Here is a 22,663-nt window from a genome sequence, read left to right on the forward strand (position 1 = left end):
CGTAACCCTTACAGGAGGCTGCTGTCCAGCAGTCTCATATGCAAAACGGATGATACACTTCAGCCAAAAAGAAAGAGAGGTAGCCGTAGATTTTTGACCCTTATGTTTTCCAGAGAAAATGACAAACCGAGAAGACGACTGACGAAAGTCCTTAGTCGCTTGTAAATAAAATTTTAAAGCATGGACCACGTCCAAATAGTGCAGAAGACGTTCCTTTTGAGAAGGATTAGGACACAAGGAAGGAACAACAATCTCCTGATTAATGTTCCCGTCTGAAACAACCTTAGGAAGAAACCCTAGTTTAGTACGTAAAACTACCTTATATAAATGGAAAATAAGGTAAGGCGAATTTAATAGCAACACCGAGAGCTCAGACACTCTTCGAGCTGAAGAAATAGATATTAAGTTATTATCTTGGAAAGTTTTATTTCTTGTTGCTAAGGAATGCATAGGCTCAAACGGAGCCCCTTAAAGAACATTAAGAACTAAATTCAGATTCCATGGAGGAGCAACTGTATTGAACACGGGCCTGATCCGAACCAAGGACTGACAAAAAACATAATTTATGCTTACCTGATAAATTCCTTTCTTCTGTTGTGTGATCAGTCCACGGGTCATCATTACTTCTGGGATATAACTCCTCCCCAACAGGAAATGCAAGAGGATTCACCCAGCCGAGCTGCATATAGCTCCTCCCCTCTACGTCAGTCCCAGTCATTCGACCAAGAATCAACGAAAAAGGAGTAACCAAGGGTGAAGTGGTGACTGGAGTATAATTTAAAAGATATTTACCTGCCTTAAAACAGGGTGGGCCGTGGACTGATCACACAACAGAAGAAAGGAATTTATCAGGTAAGCATAAATTATGTTTTCTTCTGTTATGTGTGATCAGTCCACGGGTCATCATTACTTCTGGGATACCAATACCAAAGCAAAAGTACACGGATGACGGGAGGGATAGGCAGGCTCATTATACAGAAGGAACCACTGCTTGAAGAACCTTTCTCCCAAAAATAGCCTCCGAAGAAGCAAAAGTGTCAAATTTGTAAAATTTGGAAAAAGTATGAAGCGAAGACCAAGTTGCAGCCTTGCAAATCTGTTCAACAGAGGCCTCATTCTTAAAGGCCCAAGTGGAAGCCACAGCTCTAGTGGAGTGAGCTGTAATTCTTTCAGGAGGCTGCTGTCCAGCAGTCTCATAGGCTAAACGTATTATGCTACGAAGCCAAAAAGAGAGAGAGGTAGCAGAAGCTTTTTGACCTCTCCTCTGTCCAGAATAAACGACAAACAGGGAAGAAGTTTGGCGAAAATCTTTAGTTGCCTGCAAGTAGAACTTGAGGGCACGAACTACATCCAGATTGTGTAGAAGACGTTCCTTCTTTGAAGAAGGATTTGGACACAAGGATGGAACAACAATCTCTTGATTGATATTCCTGTTAGTGACTACCTTAGGTAAGAACCCAGGTTTAGTACGCAGAACTACCTTGTCTGAGTGAAAAATCAGATAAGGAGAATCACAATGTAAAGCTGATAACTCAGAGACTCTTCGAGCCGAGGAAATAGCCATTAAAAACAGAACTTTCCAAGATAACAATTTTATATCAATGGAATGAAGGGGTTCAAACGGAACACCCTGTAAAACGTTAAGAACTAAGTTTAAACTCCATGGCGGAGCAACAGCTTTAAACACAGGCTTGATCCTAGCTAAAGCCTGACAAAAGGCCTGGACGTCTGGATCTTCTGACAGACGCCTGTGTAACAAGATGGACAGAGCTGAAATCTGTCCCTTTAATGAACTAGCTGATAAACCCTTTTCTAAACCTTCTTGTAGAAAGGACAATATCCTAGGGATCCTAACCTTACTCCAGGAGTAACGTTTGGATTCGCACCAGTATAGGTATTTACGCCATATTTTATGGTAAATCTTTCTGGTAACAGGCTTCCTAGCCTGTATCAGGGTATCAATAACCGACTCAGAAAAACCACGTTTTGATAAAATCAAGCGTTCAATTTCCAAGCAGTCAGCTTCAGAGAAGTTAGATTTTGATGTTTGAATGGACCCTGTATCAGAAGGTCCTGTCTTAGAGGTAGAGACCAAGGCGGACAGGATGACATGTCCACTAGATCTGCATACCAAGTCCTGCGTGGCCATGCAGGCGCTATTAGAATCACTGATGCTCTCTCCTGTTTGATTTTGGCAATCAATCGAGGAAGCAGGGGGAAGGGTGGAAACACATAAGCCATCCCGAAGTTCCAAGGTGCTGTCAAAGCATCTATCAGAACCGCTCCCGGATCCCTGGATCTGGACCCGTAGTGAGGAAGTTTGGCGTTCTGGCGAGACGCCATGAGATCTATCTCTGGTTTGCCCCAACGTCGAAGTATTTGGGCAAAGACCTCCGGGTGAAGTTCCCACTCCCCCGGATGAAAAGTCTGGCGACTCAAAAAATCCGCCTCCCAGTTCTCCACTCCCGGGATGTGGATTGCTGACAGGTGGCAAGAGTGAGACTCTGCCCAGCGAATTATCTTTGATACTTCCATCATTGCTAGGGAGCTTCTTGTCCCTCCCTGATGGTTGATGTAAGCTACAGTCGTGATGTTGTCCGACTGAAACCTGATGAACCCCCGAGTTGTTAATTGGGGCCAAGCCAGAAGGGCATTGGGAACTGCTCTCAATTCCAGAATGTTTATTGGAAGGAGACTCTCCTCCTGATTCCATAGTCCCTGAGCCTTCAGAGAATTCCAGACAGCGCCCCAACCTAGTAGGCTGGCGTCTGTTGTTACAATTGTCCAGTCTGGCCTGCTGAATGGCATCCCCCTGGACAGGTGTGGCCGATAAAGCCACCATAGAAGAGAATTTCTGGTCTCTTGATTCAGATTCAGAGTAGGGGACAAATCTGAGTAATCCCCATTCCACTGACTTAGCATGCACAATTGCAGCGGTCTGAGGTGTAGGCGTGCAAAAGGTACTATGTCCATTGCCGTTACCATTAAGCCGATCACCTCCATGCATTGAGCTACTGACGGGTGTTGAATGGAATGAAGGACACGGCATGCATTTAGAAGCTTTGTTAACCTGTCTTCTGTCAGGTAAATCTTCATTTCTACAGAATCTATAAGAGTCCCCAAGAATGGAACTCTTGTGAGAGGAAAAAGAGAACTCTTCTTTTCGTTCACTTTCCATCCATGCGACCTTAGAAATGCCAGAACTAACTCTGTATGAGACTTGGCAGTTTGAAAGCTTGAAGCTTGTATTAGAATGTCGTCTAGGTACGGAGCTACCGAAATCCCTCGCGGTCTTAGTACCGCCAGAAGGGCCCCCAGAACCTTTGTGAAGATTCTTGGAGCCGTAGCCAATCCGAATGGAAGAGCTACAAACTGGTAGTGCCTGTCTAAGAAGGCAAACCTTAGATACCGGTGATGATCTTTGTGGATCGGTATGTGAAGGTAAGCATCTTTTAAATCCACTGTGGTCATGTACTGACCCTTTTGGATCATGGGTAAGATTGTCCGAATAGTTTCCATTTTGAACGATGGAACTCTTAGGAATTTGTTTAGAATCTTTAAATCTAAGATTGGCCTGAAAGTTCCCTCTTTTTTGGGAACCACAAACAGGTTTGAGTAGAACCCTTGTCCTTGTTCCGACCGCGGAACCGGATGGATCACTCCCATTAATAACAGATCTTGTACACAGCGTAGAAACGCTTCTTTCTTTATCTGGTTTGTTGACAACCTTGACAGATGAAATCTCCCTCTTGGGGGAGATAATTTGAAGTCTAGAAGGTATCCCTGAGATATGATCTCTAGTGCCCAGGGATCCTGAACATCTCTTGCCCAGGCCTGGGCGAAGAGAGAAAGTCTGCCCCCCACTAGATCCGGTCCCGGATCGGGGGCTCTCGGTTCATGCTGTCTTTGGGGCAGTAGCAGGTTTCCTGGCCTGCTTGCTCTTGTTCCAGGACTGGTTAGGCTTCCAGCCTTGCCTGTAACGAGCAACAGCTCCTTCCTGTTTTGGTGCAGTGGAGGTTGATGCTGCTCCTGTTTTGAAATTCCGAAAGGGACGAAAATTAGACTGTCTAGCCTTAGCTTTGGCTTTGTCTTGAGGTAGGGCGTGGCCCTTACCTCCTGTAATGTCAGCGATAATTTCTTTCAAACCGGGCCCAAATAAAGACTGCCCCTTGAAAGGTATATTAAGTAATTTGGACTTAGAAGTAACATCAGCTGACCAGGATTTTAGCCACAGCGCCCTACGTGCCTGTATGGCGAATCCTGAGTTCTTAGCCGTAAGTTTGGTTAAATGTACTACGGCCTCCGAAATGAATGAATTAGCTAGTTTAAGGACTCTAAGCCTGTCCGTAATGTCGTCTAGCGTAGATGAACTAAGGTTCTCTTCCAGAGACTCAATCCAAAATGCTGCCGCAGCCGTAATCGGCGCGATACATGCAAGGGGTTGCAATATAAAACCTTGTTGAACAAACATTTTCTTAAGGTAACCCTCTAATTTTTTATCCATTGGATCTGAAAAAGCACAGCTATCCTCCACCGGGATAGTGGTACGCTTAGCTAAAGTAGAAACTGCTCCCTCCACCTTAGGGACCGTTTGCCATAAGTCCCGTGTGGTGGCGTCTATTGGAAACATTTTTCTAAATATCGGAGGGGGTGAGAACGGCACACCGGGTCTATCCCACTCCTTAGTAACAATTTCAGTTAGTCTCTTAGGTATAGGAAAAACGTCAGTACTCGCCGGTACCGCAAAGTATTTATCCAACCTACACAGTTTCTCTGGTATTGCAACGGTGTTACAATCATTGAGAGCTGCTAAGACCTCCCCTAGTAATACACGGAGGTTCTCCAATTTAAATTTAAAATTTGAAATATCTGAATCCAATCTGTTTGGATCGGAACCGTCACCCACAGAATGAAGCTCTCCGTCCTCATGCTCTGCAAGCTGTGACGCAGTATCAGACATGGCCCTAGTATTATCAGCGCACTCTGTTCTCACCCCAGAGTGATCACGCTTGCCTCTTAGTTCTGGTAATTTAGACAAAACTTCAGTCATAACAGTAGCCATATCTTGTAATGTTATCTGTAATGGCCGCCCAGATGTACTAGGCGCCATAATATCACGCACCTCCCGGGCGGGAGATGCAGGTACTGCCGCGTGAGGCGAGTTAGTCGGCATAACTCTCCCCTCGCTGTTTGGTGAAATTTGTTCACATTGTACAGATTGACTTTTATTTAAAGTAGCATCAATACAGTTAGTACATAAATTTCTATTGGGCTCCACCTTGGCATTGGAACAAATGACACAGATATCTTCCTCTGAGTCAGACATGTTTAACACACTAGCAATAAACTTGCAACTTGGTTATAATCTTTTTTAGCAAAAACGTACTGTGCCTCAAAGAGGTACTAAACGATTAAATGACAGTTGAAATAGTGAACTGAAAAACAGTTATAGCATCAAACTTTAAAACAACACAACTTTTAGCAAAGGTTTGTTCCCATTAGTAAAATAACAATAATTAAATTTGACATAAAAATTACAGAGCAACGTTTTTATTCACAGTCAATATATAATTCTCACAGCTCTGCTGAGAGAATCTACCTCCCTCCAAAGAAGTTCGAAGACCCCTGAGATCTGTCAGAGATGAACCGGATCATGCAGGAAATATAAGAGTAACTGACTGGAATTTTTTGATGCGTAGCAAAGAGCGCCAAAAACGGCCCCTCCCTCACACACACAGCAGTGAAGAGAAACGAAACTGTCACAATTAAAAGCAAACAACTGCCAAGTGGAAAATAATGCCCAAATATTTATTCACTCAGTACCTCAGCAATGTAAACGATTCTACATTCCAGCAAAAACGTTTAACATGATAAATACTTATTAAAAGGATTAGTGACTTTTAACAGAGTAGTTCCGGTGAAATACCATCCCCAGAATACTGAAGTGTATACATACATGTCATTATAACGGTATGGCAGGATTTTCTCATCAATTCCATTCAGAAAATAAAAACTGCTACATACCTCAATGCAGATTCATCTGCCCGCTGTCCCCTGATCTGAAGCTTTTACCTCCCTCAGATGGCCGAGAACAGCAATATGATCTTAACTACTCCGGTTAAAATCATAGTAAAAAAACTCTGGCAGATTCTTCCTCAAACTCTGCCAGAGAAGTAATAACACGCTCCGGTGCTATTGTAAAATAACAAACTTTTGATTGAAGTCATAAAAACTAAGTATAATCACCATAGTCCTCTCACACATCCTATCTAGTCGTTGGGTGCAAGAGAATGACTGGGACTGACGTAGAGGGGAGGAGCTATATGCAGCTCGGCTGGGTGAATCCTCTTGCATTTCCTGTTGGGGAGGAGTTATATCCCAGAAGTAATGATGACCCGTGGACTGATCACACATAACAGAAGAAAGATTGTACATCTGCCAGACGCTAGAGTAACAAAATAGATAAGGCAGATATCTGACTCTTTAGGGAACTTGCCGATAAATCCTTCTCCAAACCTTCTTGGAGAAAAGACAAAATTCTGGGAATCCTAACTCTACTCCATGAGTAGCCCTTGGAGTCACACCAAAAGAATTACTTTCGTCAAGCCAGATCCCAACAAGATCTTCCCCTTGCAAGGAATCGCTAAAAGCTTAAACCTAAGACTTTTCTGAGCTGTTATCTTTCCAAGATAATAACTTAATATCTAAGGAATGCATAGGCTCAAACGGAGCCCCTTAAAGAACATTAAGAACTAAATTCAGATTCCATGGAGGAGCAACTGTATTGAACACGGGCCTGATCCGAACCAAGGACTGACAAAAAGATTGTACATCTGCCAGACACTAGAGTAACAAAATAGATAAGGCAGATATCTGACCCTTTAGGGAACTTGCCGATAAATCCTTCTCCAAACCTTCTTGGAGAAAAGACAAAATTCTGGGAATCCTAACTCTACTCCATGAGTAGCCCTTGGATTCACACCAATAGAGATATTTACGCCATATCTTTTGGTAAATCTTTCTAGTTACAGGTTTACACGCCTGAAATAAGGTCTCTATGACCGAATCAGAAAACCCCCGCTTGGATAGGCTTAAGCGTTTAATCTCCAAGCAGTCAGCTTCAGAGAAGCCAGATTTGGGTGAAGGAAGGGTCCTTGAATGAGAAGGTCCTTCCTCAACGGAAGTTTCCAAGGTGGCAGGGATGACATGTCCACCGGATCAGCATACCAAATCCTGCAAGGCCACGCAGGAGCGATAAGGATCATTAATGCCTTCTCCTGTTTGATTCGAGCAATGACCCGAGGAAGAAGAGCAAACGGGGGAAATAGATATGCTAGGCTGAAGGACCAAGGAACTGCCAAAGCATCTATCAGTTCCGCCTGGACCTGGAACCGTATCTCGGAAGCTTGGCAGTCTGGCGAGATTCCATGAGATCTAACTCCAGCCAACCCCATTTGAGAATCAGGTTGGAGAATACTTCCGGATGGAGTTCCCACTCTCCTGGATGAAAAGTCTGCCTGCTCAGAAAGTCCGCCTCCCAGTTGTCCACCCCTGGGATGTGGATCACTGACAGATGGCAAGAATGGGCCTCCGCCCACCGGATTATCTTGGCTACCTTGGTCATCGCTAAGGAACTCCTCGCTCCTCCCTGATGATTGATGTAAGCCACTGTCGTGATGTTGTCCGAATGGAATCTGATGAACTGGGCCGAAGCCAACTGAGGCCAGGCCAGAAGAGCATTGAAGATCGCTCCTAGTTCCAGGATGTTTATAGGAAGAAGAGACTTTGCCTGAGTCCATACTCCCTGAGCCTTTAGGGAGCCCCAGACTGCTTCCCATCCTAAAAGGCTGGAGTCCGTTGTCACAATCACCCATGAAGGTCTGCGAAAGCATGTCCCCTGGGATAGATGATCCAGAGACAACCACCATTGAAGAGAGTCCCTCGTCTCCTGTTCCAGGGTTATTCGAGTAGACAAATCTGCATAATCTCCATTCCACTGCCTGAGCATGTCTAACTGCAGAGACCTGAGGTGAAACCGAGCAAACGGTATGATGTCCATTGCCGCCACCATCAGTCCGATTGCTTCCATGCACTGAGCCACTGACGGCCGAGAATTGGATTGAATGGCTCGACAGGTATCTAGAATCTTTGATTTTCTGACTTCTGTCCAAAAAATCCTCATAGATATAGAATCGATTAGAGTTCCCAAGAAAGTCACCCTTGTCTTCAGGATTAAGGAACTCTTTTCCAGATTCACCTTCCACCCATGAGTTCTCAGGAAGGATAGCACAATGTCGGTATGGGACCTTGTTTGTTGACAAGATGACGCCTAGATTAGAATATCGTCCAGATAAGGCACCGCCGCGATGCCCCGCGGTCTTAGAACCACCAGCAGAGACCCCAGAACCTTTGTGAAAATTCTGGGTGCCGTGGTCAGACTGAAAGGAAGAGCCACGAACTGAAAGTGTTCGTCCAGAAAGGCAAACCTTAGGAAATTGTGATGATCTCTGTGGATAGGAACATGAAGATATGCATCCTTTAAATCCAATGTCGTCATAAATTGACCCTCCTGGATCAAAGGAAGAATGGTACGAATAGTCTCCATCTTGAATGATGGAACTCTGAGAAACTTGTTTAGACTCTTGAGGTCTAATATAGGTCTGAAGGTTCCCTCTTTTTTGGGAACCACAAACAGATTTGAATAAAAACCCTGTCCCCTGTACTGGAACTGGGACAATTACTCCCAGGGAGGAGAGGTCTCTTACACAATGTAAGAACGCCTCTCCTTTTAACTGAACTGCATATAATCTTGAAAAACAGAAACCTGCCTCTGGAAGAAAAACTCTTTGAACTCTGATTTGTGTCCCTGTGACACTATTTTCTATTGCCCAGGGATCCTGAACATCTCGAACCCAAGCCTGAGCAAAGACGGAATACTGCCCTTACAAGATCCAGTCCCGGATCGGGGGAATGTCCTTCAAGCTGTGTCTGATTCAACAGCAGAGTTTTTTTTTTTTTTAATTCTTTAAATTCCAAAAGAATTACTTTCGTCAAGCCAGATCCCAACAAGATCTTCCCCTTGCAAGGAATCGCTAAAAGCTTAAACCTAAGACTTTTCTGAGCTGTTATCTTTCCAAGATAATAACTTAATATCTAAGGAATGCATAGGCTCAAACGGAGCCCCTTAAAGAACATTAAGAACTAAATTCAGATTCCATGGAGGAGCAACTGTATTGAACACGGGCCTGATCCGAACCAAGGACTGACAAAAAGATTGTACATCTGCCAGACACTAGAGTAACAAAATAGATAAGGCAGATATCTGACCCTTTAGGGAACTTGCCGATAAATCCTTCTCCAAACCTTCTTGGAGAAAAGACAAAATTCTGGGAATCCTAACTCTACTCCATGAGTAGCCCTTGGATTCACACCAATAGAGATATTTACGCCATATCTTTTGGTAAATCTTTCTAGTTACAGGTTTACACGCCTGAAATAAGGTCTCTATGACCGAATCAGAAAACCCCCGCTTGGATAGGCTTAAGCGTTTAATCTCCAAGCAGTCAGCTTCAGAGAAGCCAGATTTGGGTGAAGGAAGGGTCCTTGAATGAGAAGGTCCTTCCTCAACGGAAGTTTCCAAGGTGGCAGGGATGACATGTCCACCGGATCAGCATACCAAATCCTGCAAGGCCACGCAGGAGAGATAAGGATCATTAATGCCTTCTCCTGTTTGATTCGAGCAATGACCCGAGGAAGAAGAGCAAACGGGGGAAATAGATATGCTAGGCTGAAGGACCAAGGAACTGCCAAAGCATCTATCAGTTCCGCCTGGACCTGGAACCGTATCTCGGAAGCTTGGCAGTCTGGCGAGATGCCATGAGATCTAACTCCAGCCAACCCCATTTGAGAATCAGGTTGGAGAATACTTCCGGATGGAGTTCCCAGTCTCCTGAATAAAAAGTCTGCCTGCTCAGAAAGTCCGCCTCCCAGTTGTCCACCCCTGGGATGTGGATCACTGACAGATGGCAAGAATGGGCCTCCGCCCACCGGATTATCTTGGCTACCTTGGTCATAGCTAAGGAACTCCTCGCTCCTCCCTGATGATTGATGTAAGCCACTGTCGTGATGTTGTCCGAATGGAATCTGATGAACTGGGCCGAAGCCCACTGAGGCCAGGCCAGAAGAGCATTGAAGATCGCTCCTAGTTCCAGGATGTTTATAGGAAGAAGAGACTTTGCCTGAGTCCATACTCCCTGAGCCTTTAGGGAGCCCCAGACTGCTTCCCATCCTAAAAGGCTGGAGTCCGTTGTCACAATCACCCATGAAGGTCTGCGAAAGCATGTCCCCTGGGATAGATGATCCAGAGACAACCACCATTGAAGAGAGTCCCTCGTATCCTGTTCCAGGGTTATTCGAGTAGACAAATCTGCATAATCTCCATTCCACTGCCTGAGCATGTCTAACTGCAGAGACCTGAGGTGAAACCGAGCAAACGGTATGATGTCCATTGCCGCCACCATCAGTCCGATTGCTTCCATGCACTGAGCCACTGACGGCCGAGAATTGGATTGAATGGCTCGACAGGTATCTAGAATCTTTGATTTTCTGACTTCTGTCCAAAAAATCCTCATAGATATAGAATCGATTAGAGTTCCCAAGAAAGTCACCCTTGTCTTCAGGATTAAGGAACTCTTTTCCAAATTCACCTTCCACCCGTGAGTTCTCAGGAAGGATAGCACAATGTCGGTATGGGACCTTGTTTGTTGACAAGATGACGCCTGGATTAGAATATCGTCCAGATAAGGCACCGCCGTGATGCCCCGCGGCCTTAGAACCACCAGCAGAGACCCCAGAACCTTTGTGAAAATTCTGGTTGCCGTGGTCAGACTGAAAGGAAGAGCCACAAACTGAAAGTGTTCGTCCAGAAAGGCAAACCTTAGGAAATTGTGATGATCTCTGTGGATAGGAACATGAAGATATGCATCCTTTAAATCCACTGTCGTCATAAATTGACCCTCCTGGATCAAAGGAAGAATGGTACGAATAGTCTCCATCTTGAATGATGGAACTCTGAGAAACTTGTTTAGACTCTTGAGGTCTAATATAGGTCTGAAGGTTCCCTCTTTTTTGGGAACCACAAACAGATTTGAATAAAAACCCTGTCCCCTGTACTGGAACGGGGACAATTACTCCCAGGGAGGAGAGGTCTCTTACACAATGTAAGAACGCCTCTCCTTTTAACTGAACTGCATATAATCTTGAAAAACAGAAACCTGCCTCTGGAAGAAAAACTCTTTGAACTCTGATTTGTGTCCCTGTGACACTATTTTCTATTGCCCAGGGATCCTGAACATCTCGAACCCAAGCCTGAGCAAAGACAGAATACTGCCCTTTACAAGATCCAGTCCCGGATCGGGGGAATGTCCTTCACGCTGTGTCTGATTCAACAGCAGCCTTTTTTTTTTTTTTTAATTCTTTAAATTCCAAAAGAATTACTTTCGTCAAGCCAGATCCCAACAAGATCTTCCCCTTGCAAGGAATCGCTAAAAGCTTAAACTTAGAGCATACATCCGTAGAACAAGGCTCTAACCATAAGACTCGGTGAGCTGGAACAGAGAAACCTGAAACCTATGCTCCCAGTTTGAAAACTTGAAGGGAAGAATTTGAAATAAAGGAATTAGCCAACTCAAAAGCTTTTATCCTATCCTGGGTCTTTATCCAGGGGAGATTCTGACTTAGTAGCATCAGAAAACGCATCAGACCAATATGCCTTTGCACTAGTGACGGTAGGAAAATACACAGCTGGTTGCCATTATAAGCTCTGGTGTATGATCCTTTTCTAATTCTTATCCATAGGACCTTCGAACCCAACTATCCTCTAAGGGTATCAAAGTTCTCTTAGCTAGGCTGTAAACTACTCCTTCCACCCTAGTGAAAGTGTGTCCAGCCTCCTTAGATAAGCCGACCATGGAAAACATCCTTTTGATGAAAGGGAATGCGGTTCCTTCCATTCCTTAATAACTTACTGGACCACCTAGATAACACCGGTAGTGTCAGAGTCGCCCAGGGTAGCTAAAACCTCCTAAGTAACAAATGGAGGTAATCAAGCTAAAAAACAGAGAAAAACAACCTCAGGATCAAATAAAGATATTATTCCATCTGAGCCTGAGAATTCACTATCAGATAATCCTGAAGTATCTTCCTCTTCGTTAACAGGGAAGAAACAGCTGGGATAGCAACTACTAAATCAATCACCCTGATTGAAATTAATTCCTCTAGTAATGTGTTCTACCAAGTTGTAAAAACTATGATGTATGAAGTAATTCCAAATGGAGTGTTAGAGGAAGCGCAGGGCACTGCATGTGGGCCATAATCTTTGTGGGACACTATAGGAGAAATTTGTGGCATAGATTGACCAATTGACCATAGTCAACAGACTCCCATAGTAGTAGAAAATTCAGAATTTTATGAAAAATTGACACAAACATTACTGTCTCTTTAAAATTAAAAAGAGACTCATTTTTGTATGTTCTTGTTCCATCCTAAGACATAAATGATGGATTAAACAAATAAACAGTGAAATTCCTTTAATAAAGATTAACAGATAAATGTAAAAATCAACTCATTTTTGTGTGCTATTTCCAATCTACAACCAAAAGGATGGATTAAACAAATAAATAGTGAAATTACGTCAAATAAGATGAACAGAAAAAAATGTTACTGTCTCTTTAAATTTCAAACAGTAACTTTTTATCCTTGTGTGTAGAAAGTGCTTATACTAGGACACAAACATAGAAACAACGGCAGAAACTTCAGATAAAACTTGCTGAGGCGCCCTCCAGATACTTTTACATTCTTAAAACGTCATGTACCTTAAAACGACATGACAGATTGTAAACAGATCCGGAGCGAAGCTGTAGCGCTATCCGGACCCACCTAGAACAAGACACAGAGTGTTTAGCTAGCCCGGAATAAGACCTATCTCAGAAACTGCTCTATGCGATATAACAGAAGAGCAAGTGCGGGCTAAGTCGACCCCAAGCTCCGCCCTTCGTGGGCGTGACACTCCCATCTTAGAGACTGCATAGTTAAAACTCGAGATAGAATAAGCAGCTGAAAAGAATGGCACCAAAACTAAACCCCGTCCTTTGTGGGCGTAACAATACATGCTCTCCTGGTCGCCATCATTATGTTAAAGATAGATTACCGGGAGATGTTACTGAAACCTTCTTGAATCTGGGGGCAAATTGTAATACCAGAGAAAGGTATAAAATGTGCATAACTTAAAAAGCTTATACAGATGAATTGAGCCAGCCTACAAAAATATAAAGATAATATACTAAGGGGTTTAGCCCTCACTGTTATAGGGCATATCCCTCATGGTATCCAGCTCAGTTTAAGTGTCCCCAAAAGCCACTCTCCTCAGCCCCAGTGCCTGCTATAAACATGCTGTCAGAAAATCCTCCTAATTCTATATATAGGAGATATATGTCCCAGTAAAGTGCTATACTTCCTCTGTCCTGAATTTTTTCTGTGTGCTTCAGACCCAGAATAAAAAGTTAGCACTTACCTTGATATTCTGCCCGACAGCAGGGCAACTCAGCAGGTTTAGGAGGTCCTCTCCCTCCCATAGCCCTGTGGAAGATGATAAAGCCTGAGTTAAGTTTGCTTAGGCTATCAGGATAAGGGCAGCATAAATGTATAGGAGGCGCAGTGAAAATTATGTCCCACCTGTTCCTATTGCTCTAAAGCCACCAATAGCTATACTGAAGAGACTGATATGGACTACAGCTACACCCCAGAACAAAGCATCACACTCTGGCACTACTTTAAAAATAATAAACTCTTGATTGAAGAATCTATACCAACACCTCGCTTTACCTCTTCCTATCACTAACGTAGGCAAAGAGAATGACTGGGGTGGGAGGGAAGGGAGGAGCTATATATAGCAGCTCTGCTGTGGTGCTGTTTGCCTCCTCCTGCTGACCAGGAGGTGAATATCCCACAAGTAAGGATGATGATCCGTGGACTCATTGTGTCTTTAAAAATAAATGGTATGGCTCCTAAGCTTAAATTCCTGCTTTTTCAAATAAAGATAGCAAGAGAACGAAGAAAAATTGATAATAGGAGTAAATTAGAAAGTTTCTTAAAATTGCATGCTCTATCCAAACCATAAAAGAAAAAAAATGGGTTTAGTATTCCTTTAACTCAATCCACATTCAATTCTTCTCTCTTTAAAATCTGACCATACCTTGCAACAGCTCAGAAAAGTCTTAAGTCTGCAGGGGCTGGCCAACAGGATGCAGTCTGCAGGGGCTGGCCAACAGGACGCAGTCTGCAGGGGCTGGCCAACAGGACACAGCCTGCAGGGCTGGCTAACAGGACGCAGCCTGCAGGGGCTGGCCAACGGACTTATACCCCGATAAAATCTGATGGCACTAGAGTATTTTTGGACAGACTGATATCAACTGCTTTGTCCCCAACATGCCTCTTGTCTGCTACTCTTAGATTGTGCTCATTAGCCAGGATAGCCATCAAAATGTACTGCCAGTGTACTGAAATGTTTATATTGATGTTATATGAACCCTTGAAAAAAATTTAAAATCTGGATATGGATTTTCAAAGCCCCATACTCCTGTATGAAAAACCTATGTATTTTGCATTATACTGTATATAAACTGGGAACACCCATCCTAACCAGCATCCGTATATACCTAGTATGATTTTGCTTGGTGATGGTTTCAAGATGAGCAGGCAGACCTTTAGGCAGTAAATGTGCTGTATCAACAGCAGTCAATATGAGCGGCGTTATGTTACCTCAATCTGAATATACAGAAGGAGAGTAGAAACTGACAGAAATAGGTATTTAAATAATTCTTGGAGGTTTTTACCAAGCATGCACAGGGTAGAATAACATACTAGTACCTTAATATTATGTCACCACAAGAGTGTAAAATAAATAGTGATGATCTAGTTAAATAACAATAATAGAAAGATTTTATTGGAAGGTGAAAGAGGCATTGACATCTGACATGAAGTGCAACTGATGGACTATTCCCAAGGGCTAACTGCAGACAAAGTAAAATATTCAAATGTTTATAAGCATCAAAAAAGCGCTCCTTGGGAGCTGACCATGTTGATAATTACTTGTGTTCAACATCTAAAATAGTTAAGCCTTTAAAACAAATAATATGCTGGGTTAGGGCTAGTTTAATTACACTTTATTTTCTTCTCTGTTAGTGTTGTTTTGGGAAATAGTACATGTGCAGGGATACAACCTGTAGTATGCCTAATACAATTTGTATTTACAGTCTTATTGCTAACCCACATTTCCAGCTACTCACCGTTGTGTATTCAAAGTAGTAAAGACAGTTGTCTGTAAGAATGAACCAGCGTCTCTTCCATGTCTTTACTCGACCACCTGCAAGGCCAAGAGAGCATGTTCCAAATGGCAACCAAGTGGCATGAGTAGGGCATAGGGGTCCAGCATGAAGCGTTAAAGGGGCAAAAGACCCATATGATAAATCAACTGAAAGTGACAGATCATAACGGTAAAAAAAAAAAAAAAAAAAAAAATCACCTGAGCGTCTCTATGTAGAAAAAGAAAAAATGTCTTCAGCTAAACAGAGTAAGTGCTCTGTGATCCAGAGTTACTCTTTTTAATATAATCTAAATGGTAAAAAACAAACAGACAACAGCCAATCAGCTATAGTAGTGCTAAATTCACACTTGGCTTTACTGTGATCTCATTTAATTTCACCATAATCTCGCATTGATAGTAGACATCCCTAAAAAGAGTATGGAAAAAAGTGACAGTACATACACATGCCAGATGCAGACTCCATTGCATGCCACGTGACTACCATCCTAATTGGCTGCTTAAAGTTCCTTACAGTGGGGAGTGGCTACAGAAGAAATATGGAGGTAAATAACTTCCTTTTTTACAGAGATGTTCAAGTGATATTTTTTCCAACTTGCAGCTGGAGAGCAGCTGAAGTATGGCTGTTGACAAAGCATTTGCTCAGATGAGCTGAAGAAATTGTGATGTTCAGGTGATATTTTTATGTCAGCTTTTTACAGGTATGCTGCATCACTTTCAAGTGATTAAACATTTGGGTATTGTGTCCTTTTAAAGACCACTTGAAAATCTATGACAGTGGGTACTTGGTAACTTACTGTTACAAATTTATTGGAGAGGGTTTGTGTGAAAGAACACAAAGTAGTGTATTTAGTTCATGAGCAATAAGTGTTTAGATGCAAATAAGCAAAATGCAGAAGAACCCCAGCAAGTGAATCCAAAGACTGAAATGCCCCCCTCAGCAGTGTTGAGTTCAGGGTAGAAACAGTGATTATGTAAACCAGGAAAGCAGGTGCCAGTGACTGGAAAAGCTAAGTGCAATGAAAAACAAAAAGAGGAAGAGAAAAAAGCAAACAAAATAGAATATGATGAATAAGAGAGAAAAAAAGAGTAGAGAAGAACAAAGAAAAAGATTTTCAAAGAAAAACAGAAAAGTTTGGGAGAAAGTAAGATCAGAGTAATACTGGTGTGCCAAACGTGAGGGGGCTGAAGTGTGAAGAGAAGGACCTTATCTCTGTTTTAATGGCTGAACTTCAGGAGGACACAGAATTCCCATCTGTATTAACATAAAACAGCCCCACATGGCTAAGTAAATATATTAATAAAACAAGTTAGCTCAGTTTAATACAAACTAGTGAAATAACTGGCAAAGAAGGTGTTTCTAAATCTGGTTCCTTTACCAACTCCCCTAAGGTAAATTCCTCTGTGAAATTCCCTGGGCTTCAAAAACTTCTGTGCTTTCCATATAATTTACTGTAAAGTATCTATGAAACTATAGAACTATCAGACATGTGAAAACATTACATAGAGGCAGTTTATGAGAGCTGGAATAAACTAAAGTTCAGAGTTATGAAACTGATAAGTCTGCTAGTATAATGCTTAAGGGGCTGGGGGCCGAGTGCTGAGTGATTACGGTTTCGGTATGCCAGATGTATATTGTGTGCTATGGTGCACTGGTACTGTGGTATATGGTTTCATGTTCCAGATGTATACAGCAGTGTATATTGTACAGTATGTGATTTCATGTGCAGGATGTATACAGTGTAATGTGTAAGCACTGACTTACAGACAGGATGCTTGATTCCTGGAAGTGACTTCCAACAGATGTGCAAAAGGTCAAATGAAGTAAGAAAATTAAGACATGCATAAAATTTCATACGAATGACTAACGTTTACAGGAAAATATGGGCCGACTTGATGAACCTATTGGTTCTTATCTGCCATCAAAATGTAAGTTTCTATGTTGCATTGCAGTGTATGTATGAATTAATGTACCGGAATAATAAAAAGATGAAGTGTTTTATTCCGTATACAGGTTGTATACAATGTGACGTGTACACTGAACGTGATGTGCTCACTCTATTGCATGAAGTATACGTTGCATTTGTTTTCTTGGGCATTTGTACAGAATTTGGTATAACCAACATAAAAAGGCAACAGAAATCCCTGCTGCATGTTCCAGGTCCTTTTATCTAAAATGAGTGAGACACAGACCTCTAATATAGTGGCCCCCAACAATATGAGACAGACAGACACAGCACCTCCTCACCCAGCCACAGCAGCAGATGTAATACCAGAGAAGCAGCAAGAACAGCACCCCAGGGAGCCCAAGTCATGTAATTCCTTTTATTCTCTAAAGAATGTCCTGTTCTTACATAGATGGGAGAGGTCTAAATTTAGCTATAAAGCTTTACACGTGATGAGCTTGTTTGTATTCAAAGACTATATAAAGACTCTCCCTTTGAATATACAATCACATTTTTAGTGAAACCTTTTTAATTTTATATCACTTGTACTGGACACACCACAAAAAGGTGGAATCAATTCCAGCTTCCAAACAAAACTGGCCTTCCTACTCTTGTTGAAACTTTTCATGAGAGCATACTGGGATATAATCAGGAGCCAATATATGTGTTGAGCCCTATAAAAAAAAAAAAAAAATAGGGCTCAACACAAATGCTGCTGAAATATAGTGCTCAAGACATTTGCATGCTCCTGGGTATGTTCTTATGGAGTGCAGTTTCAACAGAACATTTGATGAAAAAAAATAGTAAAACAGACCTTAGTTAGCTGATCAAGGTCCAAAAGTAGAGTGTTTCATGTGTTACCCCTTAATCATGCTATTGTTGTACTTCTGTGCCCTAATGAGAAAATAAAGGCCTATTTAATTTATTATAGTGATGATGCATTTTTGGACTTTCCTATAACTTTGACTTGGGGTGTAAGCAGTGACGCCAGCATTAAGTGTATTTAATTATTTCCCCAAGATGCTGTACTGTATATATGTTTTATAGACTTATAGCTCCTCAAGATGCTGTACTGTATATATATATCTAAGAGTTCTAGCTCTATCCTTACTCCCTGGGGGCTGTGCTGGGGCAGAAGCAAAACATAGATGGCGCCGAGCAGGAAACCATAAAGGGAAACCAGGAGAGATAAGCAATTTGAGCCACTGGGGACCCAACACCCGCACACATTTAGCGGTCTACATACCTCCTGAAGGGTGGGGCAAGTATAAGAGCAGCCGAAATGATGGAAACATATAAATAAGGGAAAAAAGGAAAATTAAAAACCAGGGAGGACTCCCCTCCTATACATGCAAAAAAACTTAAAAAAATAAATAACACAACTAAATAATAAGGTAGTGCCAGGAAATTTGGGATCTGTCATTGATAGTTTAGTTCCATTCTCAGGGCAGAAGCTTGTAACCCCTCAAAACAAATCAAATAATAAAAACAGAACCAAGTCAAAAGGTGAGGATTGTTATTTTTTTAGGGATTATCATGATGGCTGCTCTGATATAGCAGGTGCAAATTAATCATAGTGGGATTTTAGGGTGCAATGTGCTGTATTCAGGCTAGGTGTACAGAGGATTATACCAGCCATGGCTGCAACTTCCAATCATTTTGCAGCAGCGTTGTGTGAAGCACATGCTGGGCATACATTGGTGAACAGCTTGTAGGTTACGTGGGATGGAAAGGCTCACAAAGGAAGTAAAGTCGGGAAGAACTGGTAAGGTGGGAAGGGGAGATACTGTATGTCCCTCCTCAAAATGGCTGTATGACCCAAAACCCAAGCCCACCCACATGCTACCTAATGGCATAGCTCATCTGCAAATTACCCCATATTTCACAAAACTTATATCACTGTTTTAGTAAAGAATATTTTGCTCCAAAGCTGCTGCTTCCCACAATAAACTGAATAGTTTAGACACTCACCCAACTTTAGGAGCCAGCCTTCCCGGTCAGGGTTGAAGAAGGTGTGAGTCAAGTCATTTCCATCATCCTCTGGAATCTTAAAAGGCTCATTCTTTATACTGTCATACAGATTCTGAAAGTGGAATGAAAAACAGTCAGTCCACTGAAGGAGATTTACTAATTCTACACAGCTTTCTCTACCAGTTGTCCTGCTACCCTGTGCTACACAGATATCAACAGAGCCCCAAACCACATAATCTATAAATTCCCATTTTTACTTCACAACCATCCAGCAGTCACATGACAGGGGCTGTCATCTTCTGACACTAACCCCCCCATGCCCTTTCATATGGTGATCTACATTGTAGCTGGATCACTAGAAATGACATAAATAATTCATGTTAATGCTTATATGTCCCTTGCACTTCTTTTTCACTCTGCTTTTTGTAATCCACTCAAACCATTAGTTTTTTTCTACTGTAAGATACTGGCAGTTCCCAGGCCTTGTAACAGTCTTCTAATGTCTTGTCATTTTTGTAATTGACTATCTCTTAGACTTCATCTTGGGAGAGCACAACATCGCCCTAACAGCCCTGTTGTCTCCCATCTTACTCTTCAGTCTCTTACAATAGTATTTGTTTTCTTAACACAGCATAATGATTACTCCATTGATGATTTTCCAGTTTCTAAATATCTTCTCAGTTTTGATGAGGTCCCCATAAGCACCAAAAACCTACTTCAATGACCCTGACCCTCAGTAGGTTACCTAATGTACGACAGCTTTTTCTCTTTAACAGCAAGCATCTCACAGTCAAGTCAACACAAAATAGTCTTAACCCTAGATCTAAAAGGACCTAACTTCCAAACACATCACATGGCCACAATGGTCTTTGCCAAAGAATCCCAGTAGATCTATTAGCTTGATTCTTGTCTGGAATGACGCTGGTATCAATTTTGTGGGTGATATAATATTACAGCTTCAATATTACTACTATATATTATAACTGACAAAGTCCTCACCAACAATGCACCACTTGACCTAGATCTAAATTCAACCACCCACTGTTTAAGAATTTTACCTCTTCTACCATTACCCCATAGCATACTTAGAATACCATACTACAGTGAACTCCATTGATCTGTCAGACTTTATTTTCTTTCTCTTTAAAGATTCTCTGAAATCTTACTCTGAAATCTCACTCTATAATCTCACTCATTTAAAAAAAAAAAAAAGGATTAAAAGGGACATAAACCCCAAAATATTTATTTCATGGTTCAGATAGAGCATGCAATTTAAAACGACTTTCTAATTTGCTACTTTTATCAAATTTTCTTCATTCTCTTGATATTTTTGCTGAAAAGCAGGGATGTAAGGTCAGGAGCATTCACGTGTCTGGAGCATTATATGGCAGCAGTTTTGCAAGAATGCTATCTATTTGCAAGAGCCCTAGATGGAAGCACTATTTCCTGCCGTGTAGTGCTCCAGACACCTACCTAGGTATCTCTTCTTCAAACAATACCATGGGAGCAAAGCAAAATTGATAATAGACATAAATTGGAAACCTTTTAAAATTGTATGCTCTATCTGAAGCACAAAAGAACATTTTTGGGTTTCATTTCCCTTTAAAGCTGAAACCCCTACCTTCTGCCACATACACTTGTGAACAGCCCCAGCGGTTCCCTGTGCTCATCTTGTATCTGACAAAATTCCACCAATCTGAGCACCTTTCAGCACTACCAAAACACACCTAAAGAATAATAGAGGAAGCCTACCATAATGAAATTAAGCTTTTACAATTGCAGAAAATTAAATAAAATAATAACATTAAATAAAGCAAATAAAAGCAGACTTAAAATTATCATTGTCTATTGTATGTACTGTTGTCCTCCCCTCCACAAACTGACCCTCAAAAGATCTTCAGGGAGGTCCCCTCCATCATTGATACCACGGTTCATGGCAATAAATCTGTCTACACCTGGCTTGTCCTTCACATTGGGATTGTGCAAACTTGTGTTCAGCATGATTATTGCAAACGACAGGACATAGCATGTGTCTGCAGGAACAAAGAATTAAGAGGTTAGAGGAACTGGGCTCCACAGGAGAAACAGGGCTAGCAAAATGAGGCAGTATGGCCTGGAGTGTAGGACAGATGTCAAGGCTAATTCATAAGGGGTCAGGACTAGAGTACAAATCAATATAAAACTATCAGATAGGTTGACAACACATCAGGTCTCGAATGAAATGAAGGAAGGTCTAGAAAAGAGTTGTTCACTGAAAGACAAAATCAAACAGAAAAGAACTTGCTCACCTGTGGACTGAAAAACTCCTGGATTGCATTGACAATAACGCTGAGCAAATGCTTCCATCATCCGATCGATCTTTTGGGCCTCTCCAGGCAAACGGAAACTCCACAGAAACTGACTGATGAAATAGTAATGGTGGGAAGAGAGAATAATTTTAATATATAGGTTAGCAGAGAAACCAAAAGGAAAAGTGGTCAGTTCATTTGCAAATCCTGCATACGCCAACCAACTCTCTACACATCTCTCTCACACTCACCGTAGTGCCTGCACTAAGTTAAGATCCATAAATTCATGAAGTTCCACAAAGGCATGAAGGACTTGGATGTTAAAGTCATCTCTGCAAGAGATACAGCACATAAGAAGATAGAAAGAGATTGTACAAACAGGTAGAGTAAGAAATATTAAAGGGATAGAAAGGTCAAAATCTAAACGTGCATTGGCGCATTTCAATTTTAAATAGAAGTATTTTTGCAAAATACTTCCATTAGCAAAAATGCATCTAGTAAAATGTATTACTGTTTTTCAGCGGCATAGGCACATATGCTGTGAAGGCCTGGCAACCAGTATTCACACCACACCTTCTCAGAGACAACAGCGACTTGAATGACAGAAATTAAGTTTTCACAGACAATACACTCAACTGCCAGCTCTCTCAAAGAATGTGTGTGTGTGTGTGTGTGTGTGACACTGAAAAATAGTCATAACTTTTCTAGAAGTATTTTTGCAATTGAAAATATATTGCAAAAATGCAATTTAAAATTGAAATCCATAAATGCACATTTCAATTTTGACCTATCCCTTTAACTATTAAAGGGACAGTAAGCCCAACAAACTTCTATAATACATATGAAAGTGCACTTTTTAATCAGGTTAATAATAGTTGTTTTTTAAGCATGAAAAATGTTAATGTAAAGCTGTTTATTTTAATAAAAAAAAACAACAACAAAAAACAGTAAATACAAAAAATGGTCTGTAGGATAAGGTTCTCAATGACTGATAAGGAACACTCCCACAGCTATATTCACGGATGGAGACAACAAAAAAACAAACAACAATTTTTATTTATCACAGGAATGTTACGGCT

General features: G+C 41.7%; 1 protein-coding gene across 2 annotated transcripts in view; it reads right to left on the reverse strand.

Moving 5' to 3' along the window:
* Positions 1–22,663, reverse strand: part of CYTH1 (cytohesin 1) — a 230,908-nt gene that overhangs the window by 16,249 nt on the left and 191,996 nt on the right. For both annotated transcript variants that reach the window (XM_053706248.1, XM_053706257.1), the window contains exons 6-10: positions 21,836–21,916; positions 21,585–21,697; positions 21,181–21,329; positions 19,296–19,408; positions 15,345–15,423 (exon numbers count right to left, since the gene is read on the reverse strand). In XM_053706248.1, coding sequence (XP_053562223.1) covers positions 15,345–15,423; positions 19,296–19,408; positions 21,181–21,329; positions 21,585–21,697; positions 21,836–21,916 — 535 coding nt within the window. The remainder of the gene's footprint in view (positions 1–15,344; positions 15,424–19,295; positions 19,409–21,180; positions 21,330–21,584; positions 21,698–21,835; positions 21,917–22,663) is intronic.

This window comes from Bombina bombina, chromosome 1, assembly GCF_027579735.1.
Source record: "Bombina bombina isolate aBomBom1 chromosome 1, aBomBom1.pri, whole genome shotgun sequence".
NCBI classification, from domain to species: domain Eukaryota; kingdom Metazoa; phylum Chordata; class Amphibia; order Anura; family Bombinatoridae; genus Bombina; species Bombina bombina.